The 12,500-nt window shown below is 32.0% G+C and overlaps 1 protein-coding gene across 2 annotated transcripts in view; it reads right to left on the minus strand.

The window, feature by feature from the left end:
• Positions 1 to 9,629: 9,629 nt before the first annotated feature.
• Positions 9,630 to 12,500, minus strand: part of Rab3 (RAS oncogene family member Rab3) — an 11,793-nt gene continuing 8,922 nt past the window's right edge. Inside the window, exons 3-4 of one of the 2 annotated variants that reach the window (XM_035866878.2) lie at positions 12,460 to 12,500; positions 9,630 to 10,420 (exon numbers count right to left, since the gene is read on the minus strand). The exon at positions 12,460 to 12,500 is cut by the window's right edge and continues 250 nt beyond it. In XM_035866878.2, coding sequence (XP_035722771.1) covers positions 10,265 to 10,420; positions 12,460 to 12,500 — 197 coding nt within the window. In that variant the 3' untranslated portion in view covers positions 9,630 to 10,264. The remainder of the gene's footprint in view (positions 10,421 to 12,459) is intronic. The other variant, XM_035866880.2, reaches the window with a different exon arrangement.

A 12,500-nucleotide genomic window follows, 5' to 3' on the forward strand; every position in this document is an offset into this window, starting at 1 on the left:
ACTCGATCAATCAATTTCCGATCATATTTGAATTTCATTAAAAACTCGAAATGAATGATAAATTTGCAACGAAATAAATATTTGATTAAGTTAACGCACAACGTATGGTAACGCACATTGTGTACATACGTATACACAAACGCGCCACAAACGTGCAGTTACATGCACGTATGTACACGTAAACGGAATAATAATAGGAGATAAATGTATCGGAGCTTTGGTGAAAATTTTGACATTAATCGATTTCAATGTCGACCGATCTCGATAACGTAACGTAAGTAATCGATTCGAGGAATAACGCGTGCAAACGCGTAAATCGTAAATGTAAATTCGCGCGTTTAAACGGACCGTACCGGTTGACCCGTTGAAAATCTATTTTCTTTTTCTAATCCTTCCACGTTGTCGCCTTAACCAATGAAGCGAGTTTATGCGGATAGCTATTTCTTTTCTTTTTCTTTTTATCGCGCGTAAATCGTAAATCACGCGTGAAGTCGCGATAAATGATCGGTCCATGGCAATATCCATGACTATAAAACGATTTTTTTCCACATTCCTTTTTTTTTTTTTTTTTTTTTTCGTTCTCCATAGATCTTTTTATCAAGCAAGACAATATTTGTTAGGTACGTTAGAAAACGATGTGAATCGTTCTTTTTCCTTTTTCATTTTTCTTTTTTTTTTTTTCCTTTTTTCTCTCTTATTTCAATAATGGCCGTGGCTGATCGTTCTCGAAAAGACAAATTCGTCGGATAATTTCCAACGCCAAGAAAATACGATCGATGTCCCCGTCGAGAGCGAATGCCATGACTACGAGAGAATCTTTGGCCAAAGGTGAGCACCGAGACAGCCAAATAGTCGTTGACGTCTTCGTCGAGTAAAAAGGAAGGAGAGAGAGAGAGAGAGAGAGAGAGAGAGAGAGAGAGAGATGTGCTTCAAACGCCAGCTAGCTTTTCTTCGTCTCTAAGACGAACGGCCTTTTTACCGGCTTCTCGAAGGCACGTTCCTGCCAAGAAACTCTATTTCCGGCCAACATCCTCAGGTTCTCAAAGTTTCAAGGCCAGTGATATCGCAACCTCGAAATGAAATTACCGAGGATAGACGTAGATCGATCGAGTTCGATCGATCAGTAGATCCTTTGTCGATTAAAAAACAGAAAAGTGTTATAAATAAAGAGAGGAAAGAGAAAAAGGAGAAAAAAAGAAAAAATACACACACAAACACATATGTACATACATACATACATACATAGATACATACGTATAAAAATACGTAAGAGAAAATACAAAAGTCAATGATATTTCGAATATTCAGGGCAAAATTTAAGAGATCGTGGAATCGCGTAAGATAGAATAAGTGGGTCGTTAAAACAGTGACAAGACGAGTTCGCTTCAATGTAACTTACATAGTAGTAGTAATAGTTGTAATGATGGTGGTAGTAGTAGTAATAGTAGTAGTAAGAACAACGAAGCGAACTGTTAACATACAAGTACCGCGTAGCTTTGCAATTAGCCGTGAAGTGTTGCATCGTTGATCCACTTTAACGAAGGGAGACGCTATGTGTTCGGCTGTATGCTGATAACGTAAATGCATCGCTGCTAAATTCTCGGATAGATTTCGAGAGAGAGAGAGAGAGAGAGAGAGAGAGAGAGAGAGAAAGAGAGAGAGAGAGAGAAAGCGTGCTTGCTCAAGTGTAAAATTTGGAGATAGAGAGAAAGAGAGAGAAAGAGAGAGAGAATGAGAATGTGTATGTGTGTGCTTATTCACATTTGAAAGATAGTGAGAGAGATACAGAGAGAAAGAAGGAGAGAGAGAGAGAGAGAGAAAGAGAAAGAGAGAGAGGAAGATAGTGTTAAAGCAGGCTGGATCCGTATGCTAAATTTAGGGGATGTTTGTTTGTCTATATCTAATCAGCAATATATATATATATATATATATATATATATATATATATATATATATATATAATTAGAGTAACTCGAGCAAGTTTCTATTTATGTATATACATACTGTGTACTTATGTTCGTTGAATGATTCATACCTAAGTAACCAGTTTCTATTTATCCTGTTTTAAGATTTTAATTACTTATTGCAGTACTCTTTTTGTTTGTTTGTTTGTTTTTTTGTTTTTTGTTTTTTCTCTCCTCTTCTCTTTCATTTCTTTTCTTTTTTTCTTTTTCTCTTTTTCATTTCTTTTTTCTTTTTTCTTTTTTATAAATAACGAAGTTTCATTGAAGTCCGGCAAGTAATATGACCATAAAATTATCTCGTTGCAATGGAAGTATTTATTCCAAAAAAAAAAAAAAAAAAAAAAGAAAACAGAAAAAAAAACATTGCTAGGAAATAAAGCATATCGAATAAATAATTGAAGGATCCTTGAAATGAACTTTTTTAATGAAGCTCAACCATTAAAATTTTCTTTTTTTTTTTTTTTTTTTTTTTTTTTTTATTTCCCTTCTTTGTTCATTCGAGCTGATAAAAATACATACATATACTCGAACCTTTATCGGTTCGATTGTAACGAACATTTTCGAAAGCAACGATGACGTCTAATTACAAGAAAAAGTAAAAGAAGATAGAGCAAAAAAAAAAGAATAAAGAAAAAAAATTAGGTCGACTCATTGAGATAACGATTGTTCGTTAACGATATATTGATTAATTCTTACCTTTTGAGAATACAGTAGAATTTGATCTTCGAGATAGGAAGCCAACGTGAATCTTGATAGCTAACTTATTTCTAATGATTTGAATAATATCGAACTTATATTATTGAAATGTTACGACATAAAACGAGGGAGAAAAATTTTGAATTTAGAATCATTTGAACGAACGCGACAGATTTGTTGTGAGATTTCAAAGGAATATTGAAAGGGGATTGAAGGAAATTAAAGGAAAATTACTTACATCCCTAATAGGATATAAAGAGATCTATAGCTGCATTGTATTTCCTTTTCTTTTCTTTTCTTTTCTTTTTTTTTCTTTTTTTTTTCTTTTTTTTCTTTTTTTTTTTTTTTTACTTTTCTTTCGTCTTTTTTCTTTTTTCTTTTTTTCTTCTTTCTTTTTACTATATATATAATACAATGAAATTTTAATCGATAGGTAATACTATCTTTTTGCGCATGAAAAAGGAAAGACAAAAATAAGAAAAAAAAAAAAAAAAAGAAAAAAACAACAAAAACAAAAGTATATCTCGTTTGTAAAGACTTCAAGGAGAGTTTGTAAAACATCTGCGAAAGGTTTTCTTTTATCCTTTTCTTTTCGTTTTCGTTAGTACTTTTTTCTTTTTCTTTTTTCTCTCTCGGTTTTAAGCTAAAAAATTCCATTCCTTCGAGAGAAAATAAAAAGAAAATCATTCTCGACGACAAAAGGGCACATCCTCGTCTGACAAAAAAAAAATTAAAAGAAGAAGAAGAAGAAGAAGAAGAAGAAGAAAAAACAGTTCGTAGAGAAGTAAGTTTGTCGAGAAAAAGAGTCGAGCCTTTTACCCCCTTTTCATAACAACGTTATACAGCTGCACACAATAGCTTTTTTTCTGCTTCTTTTTCCTACGTAAGCGTATTCACTATAATTCTCTACTGGTTCCAAATATATATATATATATATATGTGTGTGTATATTTATATATATATATATATATATATATATATATATATATATACAAATATAAGTTGGTAATTATGAAAGGTGGTCTAAGTCAAAAATTAAAAAAGGAAAAAAAAAAACAATTAGTTCATCGCATAATTCGTATAATTAAGTCATTTCCATGCGAATTACGTGATAAACTAATTTTTTCTTTCTTTTTTTTTTTCTTTACTCTTTTCTTCTCCTTCTTTTCGTCTTTAATTTTTTTTTTTTTTTTTTTTTTTTTTTTTTATATTAAACCACATTTTCATAATAACCCGCTCAATTATATTCGCGATCATTCGTTAACATAGAAGATTGTAGGTCCCATCTACGCAACGTTTTTCTCGAACTTCGTTTATTTTATTATTATTATTTTTTTTTTTTTTTTTTTTTCTTTTCTACTTCTTCTACGTTTGACGAACGTTGCGCGTAGTTTAACAATTTACAGGGACAATAAAAGGTTTTCTATTCGGTGAAGAAACATCGAACATCGCGCTAAAGATCGATCAGAATGATAATTCATCGTCGTTTGAAAATCTTTTGGAAGTTTGTCGATTAGGAACGAACGAAAGTTAAAAAAAGCTTCGGAAGTAATTAAAAAGGAAAAAAAAAAAAAGAGGACCTCAGCCGCTCAACGTGCTTGTTCACTTCTCTCTCTCTCTCTCTCTCTCTCTCTCTCTCTCTCTCTCTCTCTCTCATCTTTAATTAGATTATTAGTCGGAAGAAAAAGATGGCTAAGTCGACCCACATACGACGGATACGTGGAATTTTTATTTTCAAATATCCTTACGAACTTTCAACCCCTTTACCCGACTCAACCGAAATAACGTGCCAGCACAATAATATCACGACGATCGTTTTATTCCTATCTCCGTGTTTTATTTCTTTTTGTTCTTTTTTCTTTTCTTTTCTTTTTTTTCGCATTTTTTTTTTTTTTATTACTCTTTTCATTCCTTCTTTCTTCCTTTCTATTTTTCTTTCTTCCTTTCATTCTTTCTTTCTTTCTTTTTTTTTCTCTTAAAAGAAGGAACGTTCTCTAATTTTGGAAGACCAGTAGCGGCACGAAGTACGCTTAATTATATGTAGAAAGAGAAGGATGACAATAGAAAGTTTTGTCCTAATAAGCGAAGAACCGGGCAGTAGTAGTGTAAAAAGTGGAATAGTGTTTGCACATGGTGCTCGACAAAAGGAAGAAGAGGGGGAGGGAGGAGGAGTAAGTGAACATGTTTTAAATGGTCCTACGTGATGTATGCATGTTATACGCCTTGTATCTCAGTATCATTGACAATTAGCAACATTGGTATTAATGTGTCGGCCAAGAAGGATTAGAAGTGTATTGTTTATTTGTGCGCGTGTCACTATTTGTATCTGTGTCCTTTGTGTCTGTGTGTATGTGTGTATGTGTGTGTGTGTGTGTGTGTGTATGTGCGTGCGAGTGCGCGCGTGCATGAGCAACGTGAGAGAACACAGAGGCAATATTCTCCCCCTCGAGTAATGCGAATTGGTCCTTGGTACTTGGATTCTTTTTATGTTTTCTTTTTTCCTTTTCTTCAATTATTTGTACACGTATTGCAAATTATATTTATATAACTTTTTACTCTTTTGCTTTGTTAGTATGTTTGTATTCTCTTATTCTTTTGTTTTGTTTCATCTTCGCCTCTCTCTCTCTCTCTCTCTCTCTCTCTCACCCCCTCTCTCTCATACCGCACATTACGTACGATTGTTTATACCTATATGTGTATGTGTGTATGTGTATGTGTATGTGTGTATATATATATATATATATATATATATATATAGATATATACTGCTCCGTGTTCTCGCCACATTTTTCTACATTATTTTTTCCGCCATTTTTATTTTTCTCTTCGTTCGCGCGTATCCTTTTATTCCATTTTTTTCTCTCTCAAATGTGTACGCACACGCGCACGCTCTCACACACAGAGTCTCGCACACACGTACACGTATACTAACAATCTCTCATATCACGGATCTTTTATTTTTCTTTTTTGTTTTTCTTTCTTGCTTTTATTCTTTTTTTTTTTTTTCTTTTTTCTTTTTGATCCTCGACAAACATTCACACAGATCATCATAAGCAACAACTATCTTCCTCGTTCTCACCGTTCACCTTTCCCTCCCCCTTTTCCCTTCCGCGCCACCACCACCACCACTATCACCACCACCACCACCACCCCCCACCTTTCCGCCTTTGATCTTTGATGATCAGAGCATGCGTCGTGTACATTTTTTTATACGTATAACGCAATAATTCACGTTAATACGTAAAAATATTTTATCACAAATATTCAATTCGGTTAAAGAATTTTTAAACTTATTGATAGCACGAGTGCTTTATCCGATTTATATAAATGACAAACGGAACGTCTGCGACGTACATGTATGTAAATGTACCTGTGTATATATGTGAGTGTATCTCTCTTTCTCTCTCTCTCTCTTTCTCTCTCTCTCTTTTCATTCCTCTCATCATGTTTAGATGAATTTTAAATTCTTTATTTTTTTTTTATCTTCTCTCAAATGATTTCAACCGTCATTATTAATATATTAGGCATATTACAACATATATATATATATATATAATATATTATATCATATATATATATATATCTATATATATATGTGTATGTATATATATATATATATAATGTAGTTTACATACGATACAATACATACATACAAGATGCTCGTGCCATCCGACAACAAACGAAATATTTTATTCTCCATTTAAAACATTCGAAGTTTAAAAATCGATCGGCAGTAATATCGATCTTTGAAGCACAAATCATCGACGGTATAGCAACGAGCAATCGTTTCTTTTTTTTCGTTTTCTTATTTTCTTTTTTTCTTCTTCATTGAGTTTTACACGAATAAATTGAACGCATACATTACAGTTCATTACAGATTCAATATAATATATATATATATATATATATATATATATATATATATATATATGTACGTACATACGTTAGTATTGTGTACTTTTTGTTTAATATCTCTCGCGCGTATTTACAAAGGGTAGCTTGCCTAGTATGATCTCTCTCTCTCTCTCTCTCTCTCTCTCTCTCTCTCTCTCTCTCTCTTTCTCTCTTTTTCTTTTCATTTTCATTTCTTTTCTTCCTTATCGTCACACAACGGCCAAAGTAACTTTTCGGGAACGCTTATCTGTCAATCAATCATCAATCATTATATAATTTTTGAATTCACATACAATCAAAATTCATAAGTATATATATTATACGAGTTTTTGTTTCCCCTTTTAATATAATAATTTTCTTATTTATTCGCTTGTCTTTTTTTTTCTTTTTTGGTTTTTCTCTTGTTTTTTTTTCTTGTTCATTTTTACTATCCCCTTTACTCCTCCCGTTAATTGACGCCGACATCGATGCATTTTATTTTCTTTTTGGCTTTGTTTTTTTCCTTTTTCCTTCCTCTTTTTCTCTCGTTCTTAAGGAAAAAAAAAAAAAAAAAAATAATAATAATAATAATAATAATAACAAACAAAGCGAAAGAACAAGACAGTCTAAAAATCAAAAAAAATAGAAAAAGAAAAAGAGAGAAAAGAAAATAAACATATATACATACATATAATACAAAAATGGAGAAGTACAGAAAAAGCATTAACAGTTTTGTTTTATATATATATATATATATATATATATATATATATATATGTATGTATGTAAGTGGATAAATTGATCAAGGAGAAGTAACGTTCATGAACGGAGGAAAGTAGTTTTGACGTTTTTTCAAAATCGATCCGTCAGTTATGTCTGGACGGTCACGCGAATAGGTGTAAGTGTCGCACGAGAGTTTTCTTTTATTGACTCTCATAATTGTAGAAGAAGAAGAAAGAGAAGGAAACGAAGAAGACGAAGAAGAAGAGGGAGAAGAGACAATATTTCTTCTCTTATTCTTTCTATTGTTGTTGTTGTTGTTATTATTTTTCTGCCTCTTTTTTTTTTTTTTTTTTTTTTTAATTAACAATATTATCATTATTGTTATCATTATCATTATTATTATTATTATTATTATTATTATTATTATTATTATTATTATTATTTATATTTATATCATTATCATTATTATTATTATTATTATTATTATTATTTATCATTATTATTATTATTATTATTATTATTATTATTATTATTATTATTATTATTATTATTATCATTACGTCGATGATTTCAGTGTAAGTCCCTTAATATTACACTGTTTTATTTCGGAGCGATTTTTAAAACATTGATTTTTATAAATGTATATTTATATATTATATGCATATATACAATATTGCATATATTATATATACATACATATACGCATATACATATTCAAACGTTCAACATGTACATAATATATGTTTGGTATCAACGCCGCCCTACCGATAATCGAAAAATGAAATGAAACAAAATAGAGAGAGAGAAAAAAAAAAATAAAAGAAAACAATAAAACAAGAAATTCGTTCAGCTCGACGTACTTGCTTGCTTATTTACTTATTTACTTATTTCAGCCGTCATCGTCATATATGTAATTAAACATATTAATCTTCATTTTCTTTTACAATATTCTACCATGACCCTCCTTGCAAGATACTCGAGCTTTAAAAAGGGGCTCGATAGGTTGTAAATCGTGTGTTCCTTTTTTTGCTTTGCTTTTGTATTTCTTTTTTTTTTTTGTCTTCTTTTATTTGTTTCATTTCAATCGACGTCGTCGTACTTTCGATTCGAAATATCTATTATCAGCGATACAATTTAATTAACTAATAATAAATCTCTGTTTAACTTTTTTCTTTTGAACGCATAAATATTCATTCGTTTCGATTGTATACACGCATATAAATATGTGTGTGTGTGTATATATATATATATATGTGCGTGTGTGCGTGCGTTTATGCGTGTGTGTTTTGTAAATAGTTATATATATATATATATATATATATATATATATACATATATACGTATACATACATACATGCATCACGAGAGACCTTATTTGATCGCATTTTAAAAAGAAAGCTGCAAAATTTCTCTCTCTCTCTCTCTCTCTCTCTCTCTCTCTCTCTCTCTCGAATATTCATTGATATTAAAAATATCCGAATCTGATTTTATTAAAGTCGAAGGATGAAAGAAAGAAAGAAAAAAGAAAGAAAGAGAGAGAAAAAGAGAGTGAACTAGAAAAACAGAAATAGAAAAAGAGAGAGAGAAAGAAAGAGAGGAAGAGAGAGAGGAAGAGAGAGAGAGTGAGAGAGAGAGATAGAGGGAGAGAAAGGAAGGGAGGTAGAGGGAAAGATAGATTGGAAACAGATCTCCCACAAATTGTTTGGAATTCATCGATTGGGGTGGAAGGGGGAAAGGGATAGACATGGTGATAGAAGGTGGTGTACATACATTGGAATTTGCTCTAAATCGCTAGTTCCAAATTCCACAAGCGAGAATCTGACGCGGTTAATTTTACGGTTAATTTCGATCAAATTTCGAGTCTTCATTATATCATAGTCATGTGTTAAATATCATTAATATACTTTCTCTCTTACTTTCTCTCTCTCTCTCTCTCTCTCTCTCTCTATCTCTCTTTCTATCTATCTATCCATCTATCTGTTACTTTCTATTCTTCTTTCTTTATTTTTTTTTTTCTTCTAATTATTAACACGTAAATTTGTTTTTTGTCATCGAAGATTCGAAAAAAAGGACGACGACGTCGAATCTCCGATAATATTCGAAGAGAGACATATAAAAGCTTCAAAAGTGGGGCGGCGGCGATGTCGGCGGTGGCGACGGCGGTGGTGGCGGCGACAGCGGAAGGGGAGGGAGGGGGTCGGCACCGTCAGCATGATCGGCTCATGATCGTCGTACATCTATACATAAATACATACAAATATATACACATATACGCTTACACCCCCACGTACGTATGCATATATACTCATACATATATGCTCTATATATATATATATATAACATATATATGTATATATATATATATATATATATATATATATATTCTGTTCTTTTTTTCCTTTTTCTTTTTCATTTCTATTTCTTCGCATCGAGAAAGATAGAGAAGGGAAAAAGAATGAAGAATGTCGACGAACCGAACGAGAGATCATTTAATAATAATAATAATAATAATAATAATAATAATAATAATAATAATAATAATAATAATGGTGATACTAGTAGTAGTAATAGTAATTAATAATAATAATAATAATAATAATAATAATAATAATAATAATAATTTTAATAATATTTAATATAATAACAAAGGACAAAGGAACGACGAAGAAGGTAAGACTAGCTAGAGCCAGCGTAACGCGCAAAAAGCACGATTTTTTCCTCCCTTTCTCTCTTTCTTTCTCTCTCTCTCTCTCTCTCTCTCTTTCTCTTTCTTTCTTTCTCTCTCTCTTTCTCTCTCTCTTATTCTCTCATACACATGCATCCACACACTCATACACACATTCTCTTTCTCTCTTCCTCCCTTTGCCTATTTTTCCTTCTCTCACATTTTTTCTCTCTCTCTCTCTCTCTTTCTCTCTCTCTCTCCCTTTCTCTCTTTCTCTCTTTCTCTCTTTCTCTCTCTCTCTCTCTCTCTCGCTCTGTCATCGTCAGTTGCTTTCCATTTCTTCTTAGCAATTGCAATTAGTGTTCGCTGGATTGGTCGGCTGATCGGTGAGTCGTTGACCCTTGGCCTGACCCGCACCACCTGCCATCAATGTTGGATCATTGTCCAACGATTCGCTCATCTTGTCGCATATTATGTCTACCAGCTGTTCGAACACCGCCTGTCAAATAAAAACCAAAATATAAAACGTAGGTGTCAGAATTATTTTCATTCAATTCGTCGTTCTAAAAGGGACTCGAGGTATTATATTTTTTTTTATCTCTTATTTTTAGAATGATAGGAAATAGTTAAAAAAAAAAAAAAAAGTAGAAAGAAAGAAAAAAGAAGATAGAAAATGTCTCGTCGAGAACTATGTATATATATATATATATATATATATATATATTATATATTTTAACCAAAGTATTCTTCTCGTCTGTAATATTATCATTAATTCATTTTAAACCTCGATCCCATTTAACAGCAAGATATATATATATATACATAATTAATAATTATTAGGTACATAAAACAAAGAAAAGAAAATGCAGAGAAGAAAAAATAATAAAAGGAAGAAGGGAAAGAAAAGGAGAAAAAAGAAATGTCACGGGTAATGTATTAACAGCCGCGTGAAAGTTCTCATTAGCTCGAGAAAATAATTGATTTACAGTAGCTCTATGTTCGAAGCGACCTAATTATTAGCGAACTCATTAAAATCAAGTAAAGAGAGAATCTTCCCATAATTCGAAAATAAAAGCTGTAAAATGAACATAAACGAGATGTAAAACGAGATCTCTCTCTCTCTCTCTCTCTCTCTCTCTCTCTCTCTCTCTCTCTCTTTCTCTCTCTCCCTATCTATTTTCAAGTCTTTATTAGTTGTTAGAAAATGATCGTGAAAACGTATAACTATCTTTCACTTTATCTAACATTATAAATCATTAGAGAATAATAATAATAATAATAATATAAATGAATAACGATCGTTAATAATAGTAAAGTTCAGTTTAATGTATCTTTCGAAATCGTAAAAAGAATTGTAACGTTTTTACGGCTTACTGAGTTTAACTACTGTGATATATGTATTTATAAAGTTTACATAATGTATACATAAGAGAAAGAGAGGGAGTAGTAAATGATGAAGCGTTCTTGAAAGATTATTGTGGATCATAATTTAATTTGAAAGCTTATGAAACAGACGAATTCGAAAGGAAAACTAAATTTCTTCCTTCCTTCTCTCTCTCTCTCTCTCTCTCTCTCTCTTTCTTTCTTTCTCGCGCACTTCCGTAGAAAGAAGAAAAAAGAAAAAGAAAAAAGAAGCAAAGAAAAGAAAGAAAAAAAAAATCGTGGAGTCGGCGCGCAGACCGCAGAGAACTCTTATCGATCGGTACCCTTCGATCGGTTATTTCTCGCGCGTGGGAGTCTGATTAATGGGCGTGCACGTTGGCAGTCGAGGACAATGGATCGATGGTAATGGAAAGCTCGGTACACATCGGTTCACCCGAACGTGTACGCCCACGAGCGAATAAAGCAACAGAAAGAGAGAGAAAGAGAGAGAAAGAGAGAGAGAGAGAGAGAGAGAGAGAGAGAGGGAGAGAGAGAGAGAGAGTAGACATCGGCAAGAAATGGTCGTCGTTGTCTCTATGCAAACTTTCCTTTTGTCCATTAACAAGATTAATTTCCTACCAACCTTACTTTCCTTTTCTTATCTTTTCTTCGTGCCTATCCCATCGCTTAACTTTTCTTTTTTATTTTTCTTTTCTATTTTTTTTTTTTGTCTTTTTATAAATTTAACAGAGTTAAACGAAGATTCAATGGATTACTCTCACTGAAGAAATATTCCCGATGACGTTAATTAATAAGTTTCACGATTTAATCGGATTTCATAGTGTTGTCCATTAAATCGATCGACGATATTTCGATAAACTCGATCTTTTCCATTTAAAGAGACAGAGATGAAATAATAATTAATACAGAAAGAGAGAGAGAGAGAGAGAGAGAGAGAGAGGGGGGGGGGAGAAAGAGAAAGAGAAAGAGAGAGAAAAAATATTACCAACAGAAGATAATGCGTGATATTGGATCGATTGAATTTTTGATCGAAAAAAAAAGGAAAAAAAAAACAATAAAAGCAAACATAGATAGGAAATAAAAATAACGCCGTAATATTGTTTTTTTTCTTTTCGTCATAAATATATATATATATATGTGTGTGTGTGTGTGTACCTTCACTTGGATGTTCTCCTTAGCAGATGTCTCGAAAAATT

Source organism: Vespa mandarinia, chromosome 5 (genome assembly GCF_050613455.1).
Source record: "Vespa mandarinia isolate Hongniang chromosome 5, ASM5061345v1, whole genome shotgun sequence".
NCBI lineage: Eukaryota > Metazoa > Arthropoda > Insecta > Hymenoptera > Vespidae > Vespa > Vespa mandarinia.